The sequence below is a fragment of the Trachypithecus francoisi genome, unplaced genomic scaffold (assembly GCF_009764315.1).
Source record: "Trachypithecus francoisi isolate TF-2019V2 unplaced genomic scaffold, Tfra_2.0 Lachesis_group5, whole genome shotgun sequence".
Lineage (NCBI taxonomy): Eukaryota > Metazoa > Chordata > Mammalia > Primates > Cercopithecidae > Trachypithecus > Trachypithecus francoisi.
Window position 1 is genome coordinate 140,211,827 of NW_022681470.1, and position 26,410 is coordinate 140,238,236.

Consider the following 26,410-nt stretch of genomic DNA (forward strand, 5'->3'; position numbering starts at 1 on the left):
TGTTTGTTTGATTTTTTGAGACAGAATCTCACTCTCACTCAGACTGGAGTGCAGTGGCACGATCTTGGTTCACTGCAACATCCGCCTCCCGCGTTCAAGCAATTCTCCTACCTCAGCCTCTGGAGTAGCTGGGACTACAGGTGCACGCCACCATGCCCCGCTAATTTTTGTATTTTCCGTAGAGACAGAGTTTCACCTTGTTGGCCAGGCTGGTCTCAAACTCCTGACCTCAAGTGATCTGCCCGCCTCGGCCTCCTAAAGAGCTGGGATTACAGGCATGAGCCACTGTCCGTGACTGGTTGTGTGGGGGGGTGTGTGTGCGTGTGTGTGCACGCGCAGACAGGTCTTGCCAGGTTCAGACAGGTTTTGTGTGTGCATGTGTGTACAGACAGGTCTTGCTGTGTTGCCCAACCTGGTTTGGAACTCCTGGGCTCAAGTGATCTCCCACCGCAGCCTCAAGTTTTGGGATTACAGGCATGAACCACCACGCCTTAATATTGTTCTCTGTAGTGGCTGTACTAATTTACATTCCTGCTAACTGCATACAAGGATTAACTTTTCACCACATCCTCATCAGCATTTGTTACTCCCTGTCTTTTTCCTAAAAGCCACTCTAAATGAGGTGAGATGATATCTATCTCATTGTGGTTATGTGTGATTTGTATTTCTCTGATGATTAGTGATGTTGAGCATTTTTTCATATACCTGTTGGCCATTTGTATGTCTTTTTTTTTTTGAGAAACATCTATTCTGTCCTTTTGCCGATTTTTTTAATTGGATTTTTTTTCGTTATCAAGTTTGAGTTCCTTATATATTCTGATTATTAATCCCAGGTGGATAGTTTGTAAATATTTTCTCCCATACTGTAGATTGTCTGTTCACTTTGTTGATTGTTTCTTTTGCTGTGGAGAAGCTTTTTAGCTTGATGTAATCTAATATGTTTATTTTTGCTCTTGTTGCCTGTGCTTTTGAGGTCTTCCAAAGAAATCTTTTTTTTTTTTTTGAGACGGAGTCTCACTGTGTCGCCCAGGCTGGAGTGCAGTGGCCCGATCTCAGCTCACTGCAAGCTCCACCTCCCGGGTTCCTGCCATTCTCCCGCCTCAGCCTCCCAGTAGCTGGGACTACAGGCTCCCGCCACCGCGCCCGGCTAGTTTTTTGTATTTTTAGTAGAGACGGGGTTTCACCGTGTTAGCCAGGAGGGTCTCGATCTCCTGACCTCGTGATCCGCCCGCCTCGGCTTCCCAAAGTGCTGGGATTACAGGCTTGAGCCACCGCGCCCGGCCCCAAAGAAATCTTTATCCAGACCAATGTCCTGGATTGTTTCCCCAGTGTCTTCCTCTACTAGTTTTATAGTTTCAGGTGTTAAATGTAAGTCTTTAATCTGTTTTGACTTTATTTTTTTAATGCTGAGAGATGGCATCTAGTTTTATTCTGCGTATGGTTATTCAGTTTTCCCAGCAGCATTTATTTTTTTTATTTTTATTTTTATTTTTTTTTGAGACGGAGTCTTGCTCTGTCGCCCGGGCTGGAGTGCAGTGGCCGGATCTCAGCTCACTGCAAGCTCCGCCTCCCGGGTTTACGCCATTCTCCCGCCTCAGCCTCCCGAGTAGCTGGGACTACAGGCGCCGCCACCTCGCCCGGCTAGTTTTTTTGTATTTTTAGTAGAGACGGGGTTTCACCGTGTTAGCCAGGATGGTCTCCATCTCCTGACCTCGTGATCCGCCCGTCTCGGCCTCCCAAAGTGCTGGGATTACAGGCTTGAGCCACCGCGCCCGGCCCCCAGCAGCATTTATTGAAAAGACTATTATTTTGCCATTGTATGCTTTTGGTGCCTTTGTTGAAAATGAGTTTTCTGTAAATGTGTAGATTTGTATTTAGGTTCTCTGTTCTCCTCCATTGATCTGTGTGTGTGTGTGTGTGTGTTTAATGTCAGTACCATGCTGATTTGGTTATGATAGCTTTGCAGTATATTTTAAAGTCAGGCAGTGTGATGATTCCAGCTTTGTTCTTTTTGGTCAGTATTTCTTTGGCTGTTTGAAGTCTTTTGTGGTTGCATATAAATTTTAGGATTTTTTTTCTATATTTGTGATGAATGTCATTGGTATTTTGATAAGGGTCTCTCTTAATTGTAAATTGCTTTGGGTAGTATTGTCATTTTTTTTTTTTTTTTTGAGACGTAGTCTTGCTCTGCCACCCAGGCTGGAGTGCAGTGGCCGATCTCAGCTCACTGCAAGCTCCGCCTCCCGGGTTTAGGCCATTCTCCTGCCTCAGCCTCCGGAGTAGCTGGGACTACAGGCGCCCGCCTCGTCGCCCTGCTAGTTTTTTTTTGTATTTTTAAGTAGAGACAGGGTTTCACCGTATTAGCCAGGATGGTCTCGATCTCCTGACCTCGTGATCCGCCTGTCTCGGCCAGTATTGTCATTTTAACAATATTCTTCTAATCCAGAAGCATGGGATATCTTTCCATTTTTTTCTGTATCCTTTACAGTTTGTTTCATCAGTGTTTTACAGTTTTCCTTGTACAGCTCCTTCACACTTTTAGTTACTTTTTATTTTCTCTTTTTTTCATAGGTGGAGTCTCACTTTGTTGCCCAGGCTGGAGTACAGTGCAATCGTAGCTCATGCAGCAGCCTTGAACTCCTGGGCTCAAGGGGTCCTCCTGCCTCAGCCTCTTTTGAGTAGCCGGATCTACAGGTGTATGCCATCATGCCTGGCTAATTTTTTTTTTTTTTTTTTAATAGAGACCGAGCTGTGCCATGTTGCCCAGGCTGGTCTTGAACTGCTGGGCTCAAGCAATCCTCCCACCTCAGCCTACCAGAATTCTGGGATTACAATTATGAGTCATCCTGCCTGGTGCTGGCATTTTACAGTGTTTGCAGCTATTGTAAATGCGATTACTTCTTTGATTTCTTTTTTAGATTGTTCACCATTGGCGTATATAAATGCAACTGATTTTTTGTATGTTGATTTTCTGTCCTGAACCTTTACTGAATTTGTTTATCAGTTCTAACAGGTTTTTGGTGGAGTCTTTAGGTTTTTCTAAATATAAGATTGTGTCAGCTGAGCATGGTGGCTCATGCCTGTCATCCAGCACTTTAGGAGGTCAAAGCAAGAGGATCACTTGAAATCAGGAGTTCAAGGCCAACCTGGGTAATATATTGAGGACCCCTCTGCCCCAATCTCTAAAAAAGAAAAAAAAAAGAAAAGTTAGCATTGTCACACATGCCTGTGGTTCTAGCTATTCGGGAGGCTGAGGCAGGAGTATCGCTTGAGCCCAGGGGATCAAGGCTGCAATGAGCTGTGATCACAGCTGCACTCCAGCCTGGGCAACAGAGGGAGACCCTGTTTCTAAGGAGGAAAAGGTCATGTCATTGGCAAACAAGGCTAATTTGACTTCTTTTTTAGTTGGGATGCCCTTTGTTTCTCTTGCCTAATTGCTCTGGCTAGAACTTACAGTGTTATGTTGAATAAAAGTGGTAAAACTGGACATCCTTGTTCATTCAAGATCTCAGAGGAAAAACTTTCAGTTTTTCCGTGTTCAGTATGATGTTGGATGTGGGTTTGTCATATATGGCCTTTATTATTTTGAGGTCTATTCCTTCTATCCACAGTTTGTTGGGGACTTTTGTCAAAAAGGGATATTGAATTTTATTGAATGGTGTTTCAGCATCTGTGGAAATCTCATATGGTTTTTGTTCTTGGTTCTGTTAGTTTGGTATGTCACATTTATTGATTTGCATATGTTGAACCATCCTTGTATTTCTAGGATGAATTTCACTTGATTGTGGTGAATTATTTTCTTAATGCATTGAATTTGGTTTGCTAGTATTTTGGTGAGAATTTTTGCAGGTATGTTCATCAGTGATATTGGCCTGTATTTTGTTGTTGTTGTTGTGGTCTTGTCTGGGTTTTGATATGAGAATAATGCTCACTTCGTAGACTAAGTTTGGAAATATTCTCTCCTCTTCAATTTTTTTTGAGGAGTTCAAGTAGTGTTGGTATTAGTTCTTTAAGTTTTTGGTAGGATTTAGCAGTGAAGCCATCAGGTCTTGGGCTTTTCTTTCATGGGATTCATTTTGTTATGGCTTCAATCTTGTTATTGGTGTGTTGAGGTTTTCTATTTCTTCATGGTTTGATCTTGGTAGTTGTATGCGCCCAAGAATTTGTCCATTTCTTCCAGGCTTTTCAGTTTGTCGGCATATAGTTTTTCATAATAGTTTCTAATGATTGGTTGTATTTCTGTGGTTTCTGTTCTGTTTTCTTTTTCATTTTTTATTTTTTTTTTTGGTCATTTTTTTCCTCTTAGTCTAGCTGAAGGTTGATTTTGTTTATCTTTTCAAGTAATCAACTTTACGTTGTATTGATCTTCTGTATTTTTTTTTTTCTCAATTTTGTTTATTTTGGCTCTGGTCTTTATTCTTTTGTTCTACTAATTTTGAATCTGGTTTGTTTTTGCTTTTCTAGTATCTTAAGGGGTATCATTAAGTTGGTTTTTTTTTTAATTTTTCTCCTTTTTTCTGTACCTGTTTATTGCCATGAACTTCTCCTTAGTACTACTTTTATCCCATAGATGTTGGTTTGTCAACGTACCAAAACCAAAACAATGTTCCATTGTGTAATGTTTTTGTTTTTTTGGGACGGAGCTTTGCTCTTGTTGCCCAGGCTGGAGTGCAATAGTGCGATCTCAGCTCACTACAACCTCTGCCTCCCAGGTTCAAGCGATTCTCCTGCCTCAGCCTCCCAAGTAGCTGGGATTACAGGCATGCGCCACTACGCCTAATTTTGTATTTTTAGTAGAGATGGGATTGCTCCATGTTGGTCAGGCTGGTCTCGAACTCCTGACCTCCGGTGATCACCCGCCTTGGCCTCCCAAAATGTTGGAATTACAGACGTGAGCCATAGCACCCAGCCTCTTAAATTCTTTTTTTTTTTTTTTCTTTTTTTTTTTTTTTTTTGAGACGGAGTCTCGCTCTGTCACCCAGGCTGGAGTGCAGTGGCCGGATCTCAGCTCACTGCAAGCTCCGCCTCCCGGGTTCACGCCATTCTCCTGCCTCAGCCTCCCAAGTAGCTGGGACTACAGGCGCCGCCACCTCGCCCGGCTAGTTTTGTATATTTTTAGTAGAGACGGGGTTTCACCGTGTTAGCCAGGATGGTCTTGATCTCCTGACCTTGTGATCCGCCCGTCTCGGCCTCCCAAAGTGCTGGGATTACAGGCTTGAGCCACCGCGCCCGGCCATCTTTTCTTTTTTTTTAGACAAGCTCTCTCTCTCTGTCACCTAGCCTGGAGTGCAGTGGTGCGATCATGGCTTACTGCAGCCTCTACCTCCCATGCTTGAAGCAATCCTCCCACCTCAGTCTCCCGAGTAGGTGAGGTGCACGCCACCACACCTGGCTACTTTTTAGTAGAGACAGGTTTTCATCATGTTGCCCAGGCTGGTCTTGAACTCCTGAGCTCAAGCCATCTGCCTGTGTCAGCCTCCCAAAATGATTTCCTTTCTTTAAAATTTCCCTAGGAAATTTTAAAGTTGTATGCGCTAGGTAGCGCATACAACTACCAAGATCAAACCATGAAGAAATAGAAAACCTCAACACACCAATAACAAGATTGAAGCCATAACAAAATGAATCCCATGAAAGAAAAGCCCAAGACCTTATGGCTTCACTGCTAAATCCTACCGAAAACTTAAAGAACTAATACTAACACTACTTGAAAAAGGAGGAAATTTAAAATTTCCTCCTTTTCAGCACTAGATGGAATCTTAAACCCATGTTTGCTTCTGTTCTAGCAAACAGTCAAGAATACTGCCCATCCAGAATTGGGGAGTCCCAAAGGGCATATCCAGCGATGTGGGAAGGCTGGCTGTGTGTTCTGCCCAGGGACCTGTGTAGCATACCCCTACAGTATGTTGCACCTGAACAGCCACTCTGATTTGACTTCTCCTTTGGCCAAGTTAGAAAACAGAGTTTCCAGGGCTGGGGATGGTAGTCTTGCCTCCCTTCTTTGTCCCTGGATGTCCTCAGGGATGTTTCTCCCTTCAGACACTTGAGATGCTTCCTGTAGGTTGAGACAGGGAGGGACTGATCTTTTACCAGGAAACCTAGGATGGTGGAGAAGGTGGTTGTCCACCTTGATCTCAGTTTTTTCCAGTGTAGAAACTATGATTTGGAAGAAATTTTCCACATTCTTGGTGCTGGGCAGATTAAGGAGAAAGGTGTCGTGGATATGGAAATTTGATTCTCTTACCATCTCCTTGGAGTTTTTTCACTTCTTTGTAGCCACAGAAACCCTCTTTTTTTTTTTTTTTTTTTTTTTAATAAGACAGAGTCTTGCTCTGTCCCCAGGCTGGAGTGCAGTGGTACGATCTTGGCTCACTGCAACCTCCACCTCCCAGGTTCAAGATTCTCCAACCTTAGCCTCCTGAGTAGCTGGGACTTCAGGCACACGCCACCACGCCCAGCTAATGTTTGTATTTTTAGTAGAGACGGGGTTTCACCAAGTTGGCCAGGATGTTCTTGATTTCTTGACCTTGTGATCCACCCGCCTCAGCCTCCCAAAGTGCTGCGATTACAGGTATGAGCCACCACCAGCTACTTGGGAAGCTGAGGCAGGAGAATCATTTGAATCACACAAGAGAATTCATACTAGCAGAGAAATTGAAATGAATGACATGAAGATGAGATTGTCTTTCCATGTCCGTGACGGCTTGTGGCCTCTCAATTTCTGTGGTTGAAAAGTTTAATTGCTTTTAAAATTCCCCTAAGTAGAATTTTCCCTATATTGTAGTAAGAACAGCATGGGAGAGGAGTGAGGCCTGGAAAAGTGTTCCGTGCAGTGGATGTTAGGATGTTATATTTAATCCCCATGGTAAATACAGAGAAAATATCAATAGAATATACACAAAATGAGAAAAAAAAAGTGTGTCACTACAAAAAAAATTAACAGAAAAAGCAGTAATTTCGAAAATGACGGACAAAAAAGCTGTAAGACGTACAGAAAACAAGTAACAGTGGCAAAGTAAGTCTTTTTTATTGGTAATTATATGAAGGGTTTATGAGTTAACTTCTCCAATCTAAGGTCGTAATTTGGCAAAATGGATTAAAATACACAATCCAACTGTATATTTTCTTTCACTGTTTGTTTTGTTTTGGTTTTTTGTTTGTTTGTTTTTGAGATGCAGTCTCACTCTGTCGCCCAGGCTGGAGTGCAATGGTGATATCTCGGTTCACTGCAGCCTCCACCTTCTGAGTTCAAGCAATTCTCCCTGCGTCAGTATCCCGAGTAACTGGGATTACAGGTGCCCACCACGACGCCCAGCTAATTTTTGTATTTTTAGTAGAGAAAGGGTTTCACCATGTTGACCAGGCTGGTCTCAAACTCCTGACCTCAGGTGATCCACCTGCCCAGGCCTTCCAAAGTGCTGGGATTACAGGTGTGAGCTACCACGCCCAGCTGTCCTTCACTTTAGATCTAAAGACAAAAAAGGTTGAAAGTTAAATAATGTAAAAAGATAATTCCATGCAAATAGTACCCTAAAGAGAACTTGGCTGGATGCACTAATATCAGACAAAGTAAACTTGAAGTCAAAAGCTGATAGAAGAGACAGTGAATGACAGTATATATTGATAGAAGGTAAAATTCATCAAGAAGATAAAAAAAGTATAAACACATGTATCATACATCAGAGCCTAAAATACATGAAGTAAATATTGGCAAAATTAAAGGGAAAAATAGACAGTTCTGCATAACAATTGGAGACCTCAGTATACCACTTTCAATTTAATAGGTAGGACAGCCACCCATAATATCAAAAAGGAAAGAGGACAAGTACCATATACCAGTTGGCTCTAACAGGCACAACCCACCCAACAGCAGAAGAGAACACGTTTTCCTCAAGCATATGTGGAATAGTTCCAGGAGAAACCATATGTTAGTCCACACAAGTCTTAATGAAATATGAAAGACTGAAATACAAAGTACCATTTCCAAACACATAGAATGAAACAAGAAGTGAAAAGCAGAAGGAAAACTGGAAAATTCACAAATATGTTTGTTTGGTTTTTTTTGTTTGTTTATTGGTTTTTGAGATGGAGTTTTGCTCTTGTTGCCCAGGCTGGTGTGCAGTTCCGCGACCTTGGCTCACCACAACCTCTGCCTCCCAAGTTCAAGTGATTTTCCCACCTTAGCCTCCTGAGTGGCCGGGATTACAGGCATGCGCCACCACCACACCCAGCTAATTTTTTGTATTTTTAGTACAGACAAGGTTTCTCCATGTTGGTCAGGCTGGTCTCTAACTCTCAACCTCAGGTAATCCTCCCGCCTTGGCCTCCCAAAGTGCTGGGATTACAAGCATGAGCCACCAAGCCCAGCTCACAAATATGTTTTATTATAAGCAGCACACTCCTTACCAACCAATGGGTGAAGCAAGAAACCACAAGGGAAATTAGAAAACATCTTGAGAAAAATGAAAACGAAGACATGGCATACCAAAATTTATGAGATGTTGCTGTGGTCTAAATTTTTGTCTCCTCAGACTTGCATATGTTGACATCTTAACTCCCAAAGTGATTGTATTAGGAGCTGGGAACTTTGGGACGTGATGAGGTCACGAGGGCTCTGCAGAATGGGATTATCCCCTCACGGAAGACACCCCAAAGAGATCCCATGCCACTTCTGTATGTGGTTACTTGAAGAAGATGGCTGTTTGTGAACCAGGAAAAGGGCCTTCACCTGATACTGAATCTGACTGTACCTTGGTCTTTGACCTAATCTCCACAACTGGCTGAAATAAATTTATGTTGTTTATTAACCACCAGTCTGGTATTTTGTTATAGCAGCCTCAATGGACAGATACAGTGAAAGCAGTGCTAGGAGGGAAATTCATAGTAATAACTACTCAAATTCAAAAAGAAGAAAGATCTCAAAGATTAAGGAATTTTTCACAGGATTCAGTTTAAAAAGAAGAGTGCTGGAAATGATGTAAATTAAATAACATATGAGTTAAGCAAAAAGTTTCAATATCCAGCTACAAGGCATTCTAGAATGAGAGAACAGAAAAAGCAAATGGGAAATTACTGAAAGAAGTAATGAGATTTTTTTTTTTTTGAGATGGAGTCTCACATTGTCACCCAGGCTGGAGTGGAATGGTACAATCTCCACTCACTGCAGCCTCCACCCCTCCGCTTCCCGGGTTCAAGTGATTCTCCTGCCTCAGTCTCCTGAGTAGCTGGGAATACAGGCACGTGCTACCACACCGAGCTAATTTTTTGTATTTTTAGTAGAGATGGGATTTCAGCGTGTTAGCCAGGATGTTCTCTATCTCCTAACCTTGTGATCCACCCGCCTTGGCCTCCCAGAGTGCTGGGGTTACAGGCGTGAGCCACTGCTCCTGACTGGTTTTGAACTTCTGACCTCAGGTGATCCACCTGCATCAGCCTCCCAGAGTGCTGGGATTACAGGTGTGAGCCACCACACCCGGCCCTGAGAAACTTTTCAAAAACAGCAGAAACCCAGAAGTCCTTAGATCACATATGTGATTACATTCATGAGCTAAACAGTGCAAGAAATGTACAAGATAATGTTGGAATGTTCCGTCTCAGGAAAAAAAAAAAGAAAAAAGAACAACAGCTACAGTGGTGGAGGTTGCAGTGAGCAGAGATCATGCTACTGCACTCCAGCCTGGGTGACAAGAGTGAGACTCTGTCTCAAAAAAAAAAAAAATCTACACAATCAGTGTGATGATTTTTGCAATGTCAGGAACATTGAGGGCTATATTTTGGAAGTGAACAGGAAGGAGAATTTTTGCAGTCTGGAGGCCGCGAGTGATTCTAGCTATTTTTTCTTTTTTCTTTTTTGAGACAGAGTCTTGCTCTGTCACCCAGGCTGGAGTGCAGTGGCGAAATCTCAGCTCACTGCAAGCTCCTCCTCCAAGGTTCACGCCATTCTCCTGCCTCAGCCTCCCGAGTAGCTGGGACTACAGGTGCCCGCCACCACGCCTGGCTAACTTTTTTTTTTCTTTTTTTTGTATTTTTAGTAGAGACGAGATTTCACCATGTTAGTCAGGATGATCTCCATCTCCTGACCTTGTGATCCACCCGCCTCGGCCTCCCAAAGTGCTGGGATTACAGGCGTGAGCCACCGCGCCCAGCCAATTCTGGCTGTTTTTTCAAATTGGCATAGAGATAAGGCGGTTATCTACATTAGTTGTATACCCAGTGCCAACTGTTGTGTTCATTCTTTTCAGTAAAGATACTACATTTAGAACAACAGCTGGCCAGGCCCGGTGGCTCACACCTGTAATCCCAGCACCTTGGGAGGCCAAGGCGGGCAAATCACTTGAGGTCAGGAGTTCAAGACCAGCCTAGCCCATATGGTGAAATCCCATCTTTACTAAAAATACAAAACTTAGCCACTCGTGGTGGCATGCGCTGTAGTCCCACCTACTGGGAAGGCTAAGGCAGGAGAATCGCTTGAACCCGGGAGGTGGAGGTTGCAGTGAGCCAAGATTGCACCACTGCACTCCAGCCTGGGTAACAGAGTGAGACTCTGCTCCCCCCGCCAAGTAAAAAGGACAACAGCTACAATTGGGGTGACCATGTGATTAAGTTTACGGTAGTCCAGTCATTCTCCAAGATCCATGTGACTTCTGCACAAGGCGGAGTAGTGTGTTTAATGATAATGAAGATGTAGTGAGTTTCATGACCCTGGGGTCTTTCAAGTCCTTTATGGTGACATTATTCTTTGCAGTTCCACAGGAAGGTTTTACTTCTAGTTTATTATCTTAGGGGATGAGGAATTCCGAATGCCTTTAGTTTTCATTTTCTACCATAATGTTCCTCGCCTTACTAATCAGATAGCCAATTTTAGGGATGCTGCTAGTACCCAAAAATTCATGTATTTCAATTATATATTCAGGAACTGGGGAAATAATCATGGAATGGGTCCATAGTTCAAGTGGGCCCTCAGTAAGTACAAATGTGTTAAGTCACCATCTGCCACCTGACTACCATAAGCTTCCACTTTCGTAGTGGCCCACAGTGGTCTTTTGGGTCCCCAGAATATGGCGTCAGCTCAGGGCCACTCTGTTTATTGTCTATATTTTCTTTTTTTTTTTTTTTTGAGATGGAGTCTCACTGTCTCCCAGGCTAGAGAGCAGTGGCGTGATCTTGGCTTACTGCAACCTCCGCCTCCCAGGTTCAAACGATTCTCCTGCCTCAGCCTCCCCAGTAGCTGGGACTGCAGATGCATGCTGCCACGCTCAGCTAATTTTTTTGTATTTTTAGTAGAGACAGGGTTTCATCGTGTTAGCCAGGATGGTCTCGATCTCCTGACCTGTGATCCATCACCTCAGCCTCCCAAAGTGCTGGGATTACAGGCGTGAGCCACTGCACCCTGCTCTATTTTCTTTTTTTCTGAGATGGAGCCTCACTCTATGTTCCAGGCTGGAGCACAGTGGCGTGATCTCGGCTCACTGCAACCTCTGCCTCCCGGGATCAAGCAATTCTCCTGCCTCAGCGTCCTGAATAGCTGGGATTACAGTCATGTGCTACCATGCCCGGCTAATTTTTGTATTTTTAGCAGAGACGGGATTTTGCTGTGTTGGCCAGGCTGGTCTTGAACTCCTGACCTCAGGTGATCTGCCTGCCTCAGCCTCCCAAAGTACTGAGATTACACTTGTGAGCCACTGCGCCTGGCCATCTTTTGAATATTTTAAATTCTGTTCTTCAGTCATCTTAGGTACATAATGAAGTTATCAATAACACATGGCTGGTGACTGCTGAATTGTTCTGTGCAGGTCTGAACTGCCTTCTGGTCATACTGGGGGGTAACAGCATCCACAGGAGATCAGGCTCTAGGGTCAAATATCAGACCAATTACTAGAATTATTTGAATGTAGGTTTTTTTCAGTATTAAATAGAGGTAATGGGCCAGGCACGGTGGCTCATGCTTATTATCCCAGCACTTTGGGAGGCCAAGGTGGGAGGATTGTTTGAGCCCAGGAGTTTGCGACCAGGTTAGGCAACCTGGTGAAACCCTGTCTCTACTAAAAATACAAAAAAGTAGCCGGACCCAGTGGCATGCACCTGTAGTCCCAGCTACTTTGGGGGCTGAAGTGGGAGAATCACTTAAGGATGGGAGTTCAAGACCAGCCTGGCCAACATGGCGAAACCCTGTCTCTAAAATTAGCCAGGCATTGGCCAGGCACGGTTGGGAGGCCGAGGCGGGCGGATCACTAGGTCAGGAGATCGAGACCATCCTGGCTAACACGGTGAAACCCCCGTCTCTACTAAAAATACAAAAAAATTAGCCGGGCGTGGTAGCGGGCGCCTGTAGTCCCAGCTACCCGGGAGGCTGAGGCAGGAGAATGGCATGAACACAGGGGGCAGAGCTTGCAGTCAGCGGATATCATGCCACTGCGCTCCAGCCTGGGCGACAGAGCAAGACTCTGTCTAAAAAATAAATAAATAAAATAAATAAATAAATAAATAAAAATTAGCCAGGCATCGTTGTGCATACCTGCAATCCCAGCTAGTCAGGAGGCTGAGGCCTGATAATCGCTTGAACCTGGGAGGCGGAGGGTGCAGTGAGTCAAGATCGTGCCACTGCACTATAGCCTGGGCAACAGTAAGACTCTATCTCAAAATAACAATAATAATACTAATAATAAAATAATAAGGCTTGATGATGCACACCTGTGGTCCCAGCTATTCAGGAGGCTGAGGTGGGAGCGATCACTTGAACCCGGAAGGTCTAGGCTACAGAGTGCTGTGATTGTGCCATTGCACTTAAACCCGGGCAACAGAGTGAGACCCTATCTCGATAGATAGGTTCATAGATAGAGGTAATGATAGCTATTGGGAAGGATGGTTATAATAATTGAGCACGTATATATAAAGCTACCAGAGCTGCTTCTGACACACTAGTCCTCAGTAAATGTCAGTTGCTGTTATTAATACTATCATTACTGAGTGGTGATACCAAGTGTACGGTTTTTGGTGGCTTTCTTTTTTTTTTTTTTTTTTTTTTGAGACGGAGTCTCACTCTGTCACCCAAGCTGGAGTGCACTGGCCAGATCTCAGCTCACTGCAAGCTCCGCCTCCCGGGTTCACGCCATTCTCCTGCCTCAGCCTCCCGAGTAGCTGGGACTACAGGCGCCCGCCACCTCACCCAGCTAGTTTTTTGTATTTTTTTAGTAGAGATGGGGTTTCACCGTGTTAGCCAGGATGGTCTCGATCTCCTGACCTTGTGATCCGCCCGCCTCGGCCTCCCAAAGTGCTGGGATTACAGGCTTGAGCCACCGCGCCCGGCCGGTTTTTGGTGACTTTCACATCTGTCACCTGCAGAGAGAAATCTCATGCTTAATATTCAGTGACTGATGTTTGATGCTTGTTATTTGATGATTGGTATGGACAGGACCTCAGATAACTCTATACAGAGAAGAATGGGATTGCCTCTATTCACCTAGATTCGTAAGCTGTCCTAAGGCGATCTTGGCATCAAGGAAGACAGCATTGAGGCACACCTCACCATCAGGTTCAGAGGATGTCAGCCATTGATTTTTCCCTTGGTAAGTCCTTGTTGATGCTCTTTTTCAGAGATTCTGCTTTAGGTCGCCCTCTACAACATAAGAGTCCAGTGAGCTGAGCCTGAACAGGCATGCTGCTTTTTTTTGCTCTTGTTGCCCAGACTGGAGCGCAAAGGCGCGATCTTTCAGCTCACCACAACCTCCACCTCCTGGGTTCAAGCAGTTCTCCTGCCTCACCCGCCCAAGTCACTGGGACTACAGCCTAATTTTGTATTTTTAGTAGAGACGGGGTTTCTCCATGTTGGTCAGGCTTGAACTCCCAACCTCAGGTGATTTGCCCGCTTCGGCCTCCCAAAGTATTGGGATTACAGGCATCAGCCACCGCGCCCGGCCGCTGCTAGTTCTTTTACAAGTAATTGAAGTGAGACACAGAATGCTGTTTTATTTTATTTATATTTATTTATTTATTGAGACAGAATCTTGCTCTGTCACCCAGGCTGGAGTGCAGTGGTGTAATCTCGGCTCACTGCAACCTCCGCCTCCTGGGTTCAAGCAGTTGTCTTGCCTCAGCTTCCCAAGTAGCTGGGACCACAAGCACGCATCACCTTGCCCAGCTAATTTTTTTTGTTTGTTTGTTTGTTCTGAGACGGAGTCTCACTCTGTCACCCAGGCTGAAGTGCAGTTGCATGATCTCAACTCATTGCAACCTCCACTTCCCAGGTTCAAGCAATTCTCTGCCTCACCCTCCTGTAATTTTTTTTTTTTTTTTTTTTTTTTTTTTTTAGTGGAGATGGGGTTTTGCCATGTTGGCCAGGCTGCTCTTGAATGCCTGACCTCAAGTGATTTGCCCACCTTGGCCTCCCAGAATGTTGGGATTACAGGCATGAGCCACTGTTCCCAGCCAGGATGCTATTTTAGAATTCAGCCCTGGTTCGTGTGCCTCAGGAAATGCTACATAAGCTTCATGAGTATTACTACTATGGGCAGATAGAGAGTCACATTTTTCTGGGTATAAGTTTCCTTGTAAAATGAAACTATTACCTTTTACCCAACAGGCAGCTCGGCTCACATCTGCTTTTCTGGGTCTAGCTGACACAGGACTACTATGGCATTTCGTGGCAGTGTTATGTGTGTACAGTTTTCTCGAGTGTACAGGAATATATGGGAATTTCAAGCTAGGATGGAATGACTTCTAGGCATGAGAATGTGGGAAGGATGGGCAGCTCTGGCTTCTCAATGCCTTCTTGCTTTTTCACTAGGGTTTTTTTCCAGAGAACCAGTCTGCCCTTTTGAAGAAGAGACGAAGGTAGAAAGGATGGTGGAGGACTACCTGGCAAATTCTTATCAGGTAAACAGAAAATGTACGATTGTACAAAATGACATACTTGCATCCAATAGACACATTTCCTCCTAGATAGACTCATCTCCAGAGTTGTCTTAAGCAAATGAAGCCTTACTCAAGGACTGAGTCCCCAGATGAATTTCCCCAGGAAATGAAATCTCCTATACATAAAGTGTTAACTTGAAAATCATCCTGGTAACTTAGTAATTACTACTTAAGCATGCAGTGGCCGGATCTCAACTCACTGCAAGCTCCGCCTCCCAGGTTTACGCCATTCTCCTGCCTCAGCCTCCCGAGTAGCTGGGACTACAGGCGCCCACCACCTCGCCCGGCTAGTTTTTTGTATTTTTTTTTTTAATAGAGACGGGGTTTCACCGTGTTAGCCAGGATGGTCTCGATCTCCTGACCTCGTGATCCGCCCGTCTCGGCCTCCGAAAGTGCTGGGATTACAGGCTTGAGCCACCGCGCCCGGCCGATTTAAGCATGACTTTCATGGTGCCAACTGCATCTTTCTTACATCGCTGGGTGGGGTGACAGGTGATAAGGCAGATGAAAGTGTCCTTTTATCAAATAATTTATTTACTCATCAGCATTTATCAGGTATCTGCAGTGTGCTCAGGAGTGTGCTACATAGAGACCAATAGGACAGGAAGAGCTCCTAACCTGGTTGTGCTGAGATAAAGTGTAAGCAGTGTGCAGTGGCTCATGCCTGTAATTCCACCTACTCAAAAGGCTGGGGTGGGAGGAACACTTCAGCCCAGGAGATGGAAGCTGCAGTAAGCAGCAATTGTGCCTCGGCAACACAGTGGGACCCTGTCTTTATATATAAACAAACAAACAGATTGGATAGATAAAAATTTATGTTTAGGAAGTAGTGTTCTAGTCAAAAATAAAAATTCTGAAATTTAAAAATTAAAAATAAATAGATCAGACAAAAAAGATTTAAAAAAATTTTTATGAAGTGCTGTTCGGATGGGCAAGGTGGCTCACGCCTATAATCTCAGCATTTTGGGAGGTCAAGGTAGGCAGATCACCTGAGATCAGAAGTTTGAGACCAGCCTGACCAATGTGGTGCAACCCCATCTCTGCTAAAAGTACAAAAATTAGCCAGGCATGGTGTTGTGTGCCTGTAATCCCAGCTACCTGGGAGGCTGAGGCATGAGAATCACTTGAACTTAGGAGGTGGAGGTTCTACTGAGCCGAGATTGCGCCATTGCACTCCAGCCTGAGCTGAAAGAACAAAACTCTGTCACAAAAAAAAAAAAAAAGGGCTGTTCAAGGCATATGCCTGTAGGAGGTCAACCTTGAGTGTTTAGACACAAGAGCTCCTGAGACATTAAACCCTGGAGTAGGTAATGGGAGATGTGAGAACCACGTATAAGTGAGTATAAGGTTCCCCTTCCTCATTCTCCAGTGAGCACTGGTGGAAGTGTTCATTGGCTCAAACCAGCATGTGTTTGATGATTTAGGATTCAGTGATGTTTGATGATGTGGCTGTGGAGTTCACCCCAGAGGAGTGGGCTTTACTGGACACAACTCAGAAATACCTCTACAGAGATGTGATGCTGGAGAACTACATGAACCTGGCCTCTGTGGGTAAGAGTAACATCATTTTGATTGGCGTGGTAGCCTGCACCTGTAGTCCCAGATACTTGGGAGGCTGAGGTGGGAGAATCGCTGGAGCTTGGGAGTTTGATACTAGCATTGGCAACATTGTGAAACCTCATCTCTAAAAAAAAGATCCTAAAAATAAAGACTAGGCCGGTCACAGTGGTTCACGCCTGTAATCCCAGCACTTTGGAAGGCCGAGGTGGGCAGATCACGAGGTCAGGAAATCAAGACCAGCCTGGCTAACACGGTGAAACCTTGTCTCTACTAAAAATGCAAAAAATTAGCCAGGCACAGTGGCACACGCCTGTAGTCCCAGTTACTCGGGAGGCTGAGGCAATAGAATCACTTGAACCCAGGAGGCGGAGGTTGCAGTGAGCTGAAACTGCGCCACTGCACTCCAGCCTGGGCGACAGTGAGACTTCAACTCAAAAAAAAAAAAAAGATTTTTAAAGATCCACTTTTCCTCAGAAGATTTAAGCTATTTTTCTCAGACTTTCAGATTATCTCTTTTATTTTCCATCTAGTCAAACGAAACTACTTGTTCTGTTTTTTGTTTGTTTTTTTTTAGACGGAGTCTCGTTCTGTCACCCAGGCTGGAGTACAGTGACGCTATCTCTACTCACTGTAAGCTCCGCCTCCCGGGTTCTTGCCATTCTCCTGCCTCAGCCTCCCGTAGCTGTTCTGTTTTTCTGTTAAGTTTATTATTTTGATATTTGCTCTTTATCCTGATCTTTCCTACTTTCCTTTCCTCATAATCTTCTCTTCCTGTTCCCCATCAGTTGTAGTTTTCACAGAAGTAGTTTGTAATAAACTATTTAAACACATCAGTTGTGTAATAAACTCCACATCCTTATAGCCAAATTTTTGACATACCAAAATCCTCAAGGTTCTTTTGCTTTTATTTTCTTTTTCCTTTTCTTTTTTTTTTTTTTGAGATGGAGTCTCGTTCTGTTACCCAGGCTGGAGTTCAGTGGTTTGATTTCGGCTCACTGCAGCTTCCACCTCTCGGGTTCAAGTGGTTCCCCTGCCACAGCCTCCCGAGTAGCTGGGACTACAGGCACGCACCAACATGCCGGGCTAATTTTTTTTTTTTTTTTTTTTTTTAATATTTCAGTAGAGATGGGGTTTCACCATGTTGGTCAGGATGGTCTCGATCTCCTGACCTTGTGATCCACCCGCCTCGGCTTCCCAAAGTGCTGAGATTACAGCCGTGAGCCACCGCGCCTGGCCTGTGGCTTTTATTTTCTTACTGTGTTTAATTTGAAAACAAGGACAAATGAGTCATTTTAAACTAACACATTTCTTCTCTAAACCCTTAGATTTCTTTTTCTGCTTAACATCAGAATGGGAAATACAACCTAGAACGAAACGGTCATCACTTCAGCAGGGTTTTTTGAAGAATCAAATATTCACTGGCATACAAATGGTAAGATTCATGAGTGATGTTTCTTTTTTTCTTGTTTTTTTTTTTTTTTTCTTTTTTTAGACAGAGTCTTGCTCTGTTGCCCAGGCTGGAGTGCAGTGGCCGGATCTCAGCTCACTGCAAGCTCCGCCTCCCGGGTTCACGCCATTCTCCTGCCTCAGCCTCCCCAGTAGCTGGGACTACAGGCCACATCGCCCGGCTAGATTTTGGTTTTTTAGTAGAGAAGGGGTTTCACCGAGTTAGCCAGGATGGTCTCGATCTCCTGACCTCATGATCCGCCCGTCTCAGCCTCCCAAAGTGCTGGGATTACAGGCTTGAGCCACCGCGCCCGGCCTTTTTCTTCTTTTTTTATTGAGACGGAGTCTCGCTCTGCCAGGCTGAAGTGCAGTGGCACCATCTCAGCTCACTGTAACCTCCAACTCCCAGGTTCAAGCGATTCTCTCGCCTCAGCCTCCCAAGTAGCTGGAACTAAAGGTATGCACCACCACACCCAGCTAATTTATTGTATTTTTAGTAGAGACAGGGTTTCACTGTGTTAGCTAAGATGGTCTTGATCTGACCTCGTGATCCGCCTGCCTCGACCTCCCAAAGTACTGGGAGTATAGGCATGAGCCACCGTGCCAGGCCATGAGGGATATTTCTTAATTTCCTCTCTCAGAAAAGATGGAGAATTCCGACCGGGCGCGGTGGCTCAAGCCTGTAATCCCAGCACTTTGGGAGGCCGAAACGGGCGGATCACGAGGTCAGGAGATCGACACCATCCTGGCTAACACGGTGAAACCCCGTCTCTACTAAAAAATACAAAAAACTAGCCGGGCGAGGTGGCGGGCGCCTGCAGTCCCAGCTGCTCCAGAGGCTGAGGCAGGAGAATGGCGTGAACCCGGGAGGCGGAGCTTGTAGTGAGCTGAGATCCGGCCACTGCACTCCAGCCTGGGCGACAGAGCGAGACTCCATCTCAAAAAAAAAAAAAAAAAAAGATGGAGAATTCCATTCTAGAAAATCAGCCCAGTTAGTAGTGTGGTTTACATCTGTAATCCCAGCTACTTGGGAGGCTGAGGTGGGAGCATCGTTTGAGCCCGGGAGTTCAAGACCAGCCTAGGCAGTGTAGCAAGATCCCATCTCTGATTTTAAAAAGAGCCTGGATGTGGTGGTTCATGTCTGTAATCTCAATATTTTAGGAGGCAAAGGTAGGTGGATCACTTGAGGTCAGGAGTTTGAGACAGGCCTGGCCGGCATGGTGAAACTCCATCTCCACTAAAAATAACAAAATTAGCTGCATGTGGTGGTGGGCACCTGTCATCCCAGTTACTCTAGAAGCTGAGGCAGGACAATCACTCAGAGGCGCAGGTTGCAGTGAGCCAAGACTGTACCACTGCATTGCAGCCCAGGTGACCGAGTGAGACTCTGTCTCAAAAAAAAGGGGGGGGGAGTCAGAAAAGAAAGTGAGTCCTGTAATCCCAGCATTTTGGGATGCCGAGGTGGGTGGATCACTTCGAGACCAGCCTGACCAACATGGTGAAATTCTATCTCTACTAAAAATATAAAATTAGCCAGGTTTGGTGGCGGGCACCTGTAATCCCAGTTACCTGGGAGGCTGTAGCAGAATTGCTTAAACCTGGGAGGTGGAATTTGCAGTGAAAAAGAAACAGCACAAATGAGAGATACTTGAGAGAGAAGTAGCCTACACCCTTGAGGGAGCAGAGTCTCTGGAGAGACAGTCTGAATGTGGTGAATTTTGTGATGTTTCATTCCTGTATAACTTCTCACTTCAAAATACCCACAAGTACACATTCCCACATATGTAACTAGACATTGACGATTTAAACAGTTTCATGAAAATCTACACTATTTGACTGGTTGCAATGGCTGACGCCTGTAATCCCAACACTTGGGGAAGCTGAGGCAGGAGAATTGCTTGAGTCTAGGAGATCAAGACCAGCCTGGGCAACAGGGAGACCCTGTCTCTACAAAAAAAAACAAAAAGTTAGGCCGGGCGCGGTGGCTCAAGCCTGTAATCCCAGCACTTTGGGAGGCCGAGACGGGTGGATCACGAGGTCAGGAGATCGAGACCATCCTGGCTAACACGGTGAAACCCCGTCTCTACTAAAAAATACAAAAAATTAGCCGGGCGAGATGGCAGGCGCCTGTAGTCCCAGGTACTCGGGAGGCTGAGGCAGGAGAATGGCGTAAACCCGGGAGGCGGAGCTTGCAGTGAGCCGAGATCGCGCCACTGCACTCCTGCCTGGGCGACAGAGCCAGACCCCGTCTCAAAAAAAAAAAAAAAAAAAAAAAGTTAGCCAGGCATGTTGGCATGCGTCTGTAATCCAAGCTCCTCGGGGGACTGAGGCAGGGTGATGGCTTGAGCCTGGGTGATTAAGGCTGCAGTGAGCTGTGATTGTGCCATGGTACACAGCCTGGGTGACAGAGTGAGACCTTGTCTTAAGCCACCCCCAACAATCAAAAAAAGACAGTGTTTTGTTTGTTTGTGTTGAACAATTAGAGCCAGTGGCATAGAATTCTGATAAGAAATCAAGAGGGCAGAAAATGAGACTATGGAAGAAAAATTGTAAAAATTATATTTATCTAAGTAGGCTGACTTGGCAGCTCATGGTTGTAATCTCAGCAGTTTGGGAGGCTGAAACGGGGGGTTTCTTGAAGAGTTTGAGACCAGCCTAGGCTACATAGCAAGACCCTGTCTCTATAAAAATAAATTGAGGCCAGGCACAGTTGCTCACGCCTATAATCCCAGCACTTTGGGAGGCTGAGGCGGGCGGATCACAAGGTCAGGAGTTTGAGAACACTCTGGCCAACATGGTGAAATCCCATCTATAGTAAAAATACAAAAATTAGCTGGGTGTGGTTGCACATACTACTCGGGAGGCCGAGGCAGAAGAACCACTTGAATCCAGCAGGCGGAGGTTGCAGTGAGCTGAAATTGCGACAGTTCACTCCAGCCAAAGTGAGACTCCATCTCAAAAATAAATAAATAAATAAATCAAAAGATTGGCCAGGCATGATGGTGCATGCCTGTAGTCCTAGCTACACAGGAATCTAAGGCAGGATGATCACTTGAACCCAGCCAGGCATTTGAGGTTACAGTGAGCCATGATCACAGCAGTGCACTAAAGCCCAGGCAATGGAGCAAAACCCCAACTCTGAACAAAGGAAAACATGCCGTGCATGGTGGGTCACGCCTGTAATCTTACCTCTTTGGGAGGCTGAGGCAGGCAGTTCACCTGAACTCAGGAGTTTGAGACCAGCCTGGGCAACTTGGCAAAACCCGTGTCTACAAAAGAATAGAAAAATTACCCGGTGCGGTAGTACACAACTGTATTTCCAGCTACTTGAGTGGCTGAGGCATCAGGATCACTTGAACCTAGGAGGTGGAGGTTGCAGTTAGCAGAGATTGTACCACTGTACTGCAGGCCGGGAGATAGAAGAAGACTCTGTCTCAAAAAAAAAAGGAAAATTAAACATTAAAAAGTAAAATAATAATTGTCATCAAAATAATGTTTATGTGTTCAGATGGGTGAAATCTCTTTATATGTCTGAAAATGTTTTAAATCCTTTATCCCCTCCTCAGCAGACAAGAAGCTACAGTGGATGGAAACTTTGTGAGAATTGTAGAGAGGTCTTCAGTGAACAGTTTTGCCTTAAGACACACATGAAAGCTCAGAATGGAGGGAACACTTCTGAGGGTAATTGTTACGGAAAAGACGTCCTCAGTGTGCACGAGGAAACCTCTATTGGACAGGAACTTTCCAAAGTTAATCCATGGGGAAAAGTCTTCACCCTAACTCCAGGCCTTGCTGTACATCTTGAAATTCTCAATGGAAGACAACCCTACAAATGTAAGGAATGTGGAAAAGGCTTTAAGTATTTTGCGAGCCTTGATAATCACATGGGAATCCACATTGGAGAGAAACTCTGTGAATTTCAGGAATGTGAGAGAGCTATCACACCTTCCTCACACCTAAAGCAGTGTGTAACAGTTCATACTGGAAGGAAATCCGAAAAGACTAAGAATTGTGGGAAATCCTTCAGTAATTTTTCTCAACTTTCTGCACATGTGAAAACTCATAAAGGAGAGAAGTCCTTTGAATGTAAAGAATGTGGAAAATCCTTTAGAAATTCCTCATCCTTTAATGTTCACATTCAGATTCACACTGGAATAAAACCACACAAATGTACGGAATGTGGGAAAGCCTTCACTAGATCGACTCACCTTACTCAACATGTAAGAACTCACACTGGAATAAAACCCTATGAATGTAAGGAATGTGGCCAAGCCTTCACTCAATACACGGGCCTTGCTATACACATACGAAATCACACTGGAGAGAAACCCTATCTGTGTAAGGAATGTGGGAAAGCCTTCAATAGATCTTCAACGCTTACTCAACATAGAAGAATTCACACAGGAGAGAAGCCTTATGAATGTGTTGAATGTGGGAAGACCTTCATTACTTCTTCCCATCGTAGTAAACATTTGAAAACTCACAGTGGAGAAAGGTAAATGCAAGATACGTGGGAAGGCGTTTCTGTATTACCCCTAATGTTCACCTGCGAACTCATACCAGAGAGAAACCCTTCGTATGTAAAGAATGTGGGAAAGCAGGCCGGGCGCAGTGGCTCACCCCCGTAATCCCAGCACTTTGGGAGGCCGAGGGGGGCGGATCACGAGGTCAGGAGATCGAGACCACCCTGGCTAACACGGTGAAACCCCGTCTCTACTAAAAAACAAAAAATTAGCCTGGCTTGGTGGCGGGCACCTGTAGTCCCAGCTACTCGGGAGTCTGAGGCAGGAGAATGGCGTGAACCCAGGAGGCGGAGAAATCCTATGTATGTAAGGGTATGAGAATTACCATTTAGTCCATTGGTTGCCACATTTAATTATTGGCAGTGCAGAGATCATCAGATTTGTCCTAAATGCCTTGTGGAGGTTGTAATGGCTCATGGATTGGCCTTAGATGCCATCCTGAGGGTCTGAAATTAAACCTACAGGTTCTGAATACAACTTCGTGTTTGCCTGAGTCTGGGCATCTGTGAAGAAGGGTCATGGATGGTGAGGTCGGTACTGCAGCCTGCCTCACCTTGGTGATTACATTCCTAAGATCATAGCATTAACAAGTTCTGTATGAGATACATCATGCAGATTGATCCCAGCCCCTGTTGGTTAGTGGCTGCCAGTGTGGCACATTCATGTCAAAATTTACCAGAAGCCAAGATGATGTAGGCCTCAGAGGTGGGTTGCTAAAGATGCTTCTCCGAGGGTCTCTTCTGTTCCCATGAATCCTGCAGGGCATAGCAGGTATGAAACCATCCTTAACTGCCAGTGTACTTTCACAGTGATTATTTCTGTGTCCCCTTCTTTTTATAAGAAGTGTGACAACCTTGCCTGTTCTGTTCTGTCCTCTCTGTCCATTTTAGGTGGCACAATGTAAGTGGCAGTGTGTCTTCTAGTATAATCCAGTCTCTCTTCTCTCTTCTGTTAAGATGGCTGATATAGGCCGGGCATGGTGGCTCAAGCCTGTAATCCCAGCACTTTGGGAGGCCGAGACGGGCGGATCACGAGGTCAGGAGATCGAGACCATCCTGGCTAACATGGTGAAACCCCGTCTCTACTAAAAACTACAAAAAACTAGCCAGGCGAGGTGGCGGGCACCTGTAGTCCCAGCTACTCGGGAGTCTGAGGCAGGAGAATGGCGCAAACCCGGGAGGCGGAGCTTGCAGTGAGCTGAGATCCGGCCACTGCACTCCAGCCTGGGCGACAGAGCAAGACTCTGTCTCAAAAAAAAAAAAAAAAAAAGATGGCTGATATAATCCATAAATCCCACTCATGATCTCTTTATCAAATAAATGATTGTTCAGCCACACTTTGAGGATTCTCTTCAGCACAAGTTTTGTAATTTTTGCAGTATGGATAGGCTGAGAATTTTCCAAATCTCCAAGTTCTGGTTCCTTTTTCCTTAACTATTTCTTCTGCAGTTCAGGTCTCCTCTTTTGCATTTTTGCCGAGACCAGCTTGGTGGTGGAGAACCTAACCCAGTGGCACTAGAGGAATTAAGACACAGGCACAGAACTAGAGTGCAGAGTGGGAATCAAGGCTGACAGCCTTCAGAGCTGAGAGCCTCCAACAGAGTATTTACTGACAGTAAGCCCGTGATTATTTCTATAGATTATAGATTAGCTAAAAGTATTCCTTGTGGGAATGAAAGGGACAGGCTGTGCCTTGTTATCTGCAGCAGGAACATGTCCTTAAGCCACAAATCACTCATGCTATTGTTTGTGGTTTAGGAATGCCTTCAGCGGTTATCCAGTTTTCTGCCTTGGGTGGGTCAGGTGTTCCCTGCCCTTATTCCAGTAAACCAGCAACCTCCAGCGTGGGCCTCATAGCCATCAGGAGCATGTCACAGTGCTGCAGAGATTGTGTTTATGGCCAGTTTCTCATGGCCTGTTTATGGCCAGATTTGGGAGGCCTGTTCCCAGCACATTTTCTCGTAAGTAGTCAGGAAGAGTGAAGCTTCCTGTGTCCTTTAACACTTTAATTACAGCCGGGCGCGGTGGCTCAAGCCTGTAATCCCAGCACTTTGGGAGGCCGAGACGGGTGGATCACAAGGTCAGGAGATCGAGACCATCCTGGCTAACACGGTGAAACCCCGTCTCTACTAAAAAATACAAAAAAAAAAAACTAGCCGGGCGAGGTGGCGGGCGCCTGTAGTCCCAGCTACTCGGGAGGCTGAGGCAGGAGAATGGCATAAACCCGGGAGGCGGAGCTTGCAGTGAGCTGAGATCTGGCCACTGCACTCCAGTCCCGGCCACAGAGCGAGACTCCGCCTCAAAAAAAAAAAAAAAAAAAAACACTTTAATTACAGATCTTAGTGATGCATACCCAATTTTCTCTCTCTCAAGCTCTACCTTGCACTAAATGTTAGAATACAATTCTGCCAGGCCGGGCGCAGTGGCTCAAGCCTGTAATCCCAGCACTTTGGGAGGCCGAGACGGGTGGATCACGAGGTCAGGAGATCTAGACCATCCTGGCTAACACGGTGAAACCCCGTCTCTACTAAAAAATACAAAAAACTAGCCGGGCGAGATGGCGGGCGCCTGTAGTCCCAGCTACTCGGGAGGCTGAGGCAGGAGAATGGCGTGAACCCGGGAGGTGGAGCTTGCAGTGAGCTGAGATCCGGCCACTGCACTCCAGCCTGGGCGACAGAGCAAGACTCTTGTCTCAAAAAAAAAAAAAAAAAAAAAAAGAATACATTCTGCCAAGTTCTTCACCGCTTCATATCAAGGGTTGTCTTTTCTTCATTTCCTAATAGCATGTTCCTCATTCCCCAATGACACCTCACCGGAATCACCCTTACCAACCTTATTTCCAGCTTACACATCAGAATTTTTCCAGCCTCTACTCATTTGTCAGTTTCAAGGCTGCTTCACATTTTTAGTTTTTTTGTTTGTTTGTTTTTAATTGCAGTGCCTCACTTTTCAGTGCCAAAATCTGCGTTAGTCAGCTTGGGCGTCCATAATAGGATACCACAGACCAAATGGCTTACAAATTCGTTTAATTTAAAATAAATGAGGTTAAAAAAACAATTTTTTTTTCTTTCTTCTGGGTTTTTTTTTTTTTTTTTTGAAATGGAGTTTCACTCTTGTTGCCCAGGCTGGAGTGCACTGGCGTGACCTCAGCTCACCGCAACCTCCACCTTCTGGGTTCAGGCAATTCTCCTGCCTCAGCCTCCCAAATAGCTGGGATTATTGGCATGCATCCCAAATCTTGGCTAATTTTATATTTTTAGTAGAGACAGTGTTTCTCCATGTTGGTCAGGCTGATCTCCATGTTAGTCAGGCCTGAGCTCAGGTGATCCACCCGCCTCGGCCTCCCAAAGTGCTGGGATTACAGGCCTGAGCCACTGCGTCTGTCCCAAAACACAAATTTATATTCTCACATATCCGGAGGCTGGAAGTCTGAAATCAGAGTGCCAGCATGGTCAGCTTCTGGTGAGAACGCTCTTCCTGGCATGTCAGTGCCCACTTTCTCGTGTCTTCACATGATGGAGACCAACAAATAGGTCAGTCGGTCTCCCCTCCCCACCCCACCCCCTTCTCTTTTCACATACAGTCACACTGGGGTTTGGAGCTTCATATGAAATTTGGGGGTCACTGGGGTCACTATATATCTCTAATTCCTGAAGTGGAAAACTCTAAGAGTCATTATTTACGGATTATCTGATTGTCTATGTGGAAAGAGAAAAGAATCATTAAGTACTTTGGACTGAACAATGACGCCCAAAATTCATGTGATGAAGCTCTCTCTAGTTTCTTGCTTTACTGGACTGATTTCAACCTGCAGCACAATATCAACTAAAAGTAGTAATACCAGCATACTTGTCTTTGCAGTTCTGGTGAGATATGTGCTCCATTTTATTGGCTTGGCTGTAGCTTTTTATTTTTTATTTTTTGAAGAGGTTATCTTCTGTAGGAAAGGTTTCTTCGTTATATCCGGTTTTT

The 26,410-nt window shown here is 45.1% G+C and overlaps 1 protein-coding gene across 15 annotated transcripts in view; it reads left to right on the forward strand.

The window, feature by feature from the left end:
• Positions 1–26,410, forward strand: part of ZNF561 (zinc finger protein 561) — a 73,194-nt gene that overhangs the window by 4,785 nt on the left and 41,999 nt on the right. For 3 of the 15 annotated variants that reach the window (XM_033198927.1, XM_033198928.1, XM_033198930.1), the window contains 3 exons: positions 13,464–13,565; positions 14,783–14,871; positions 16,335–16,461. In XM_033198927.1, coding sequence (XP_033054818.1) covers positions 13,541–13,565; positions 14,783–14,871; positions 16,335–16,461 — 241 coding nt within the window. In that variant the 5' untranslated portion in view covers positions 13,464–13,540. Of the gene's footprint in view, positions 1–2,659; positions 2,695–6,542; positions 7,016–13,411; positions 13,566–14,782; positions 14,872–16,334; positions 16,462–17,795; positions 17,903–21,482; positions 22,605–26,410 lie in introns of those variants that run through there. The other 12 variants (XM_033198924.1, XM_033198925.1, XM_033198939.1 and 9 more) reach the window with 10 other exon arrangements.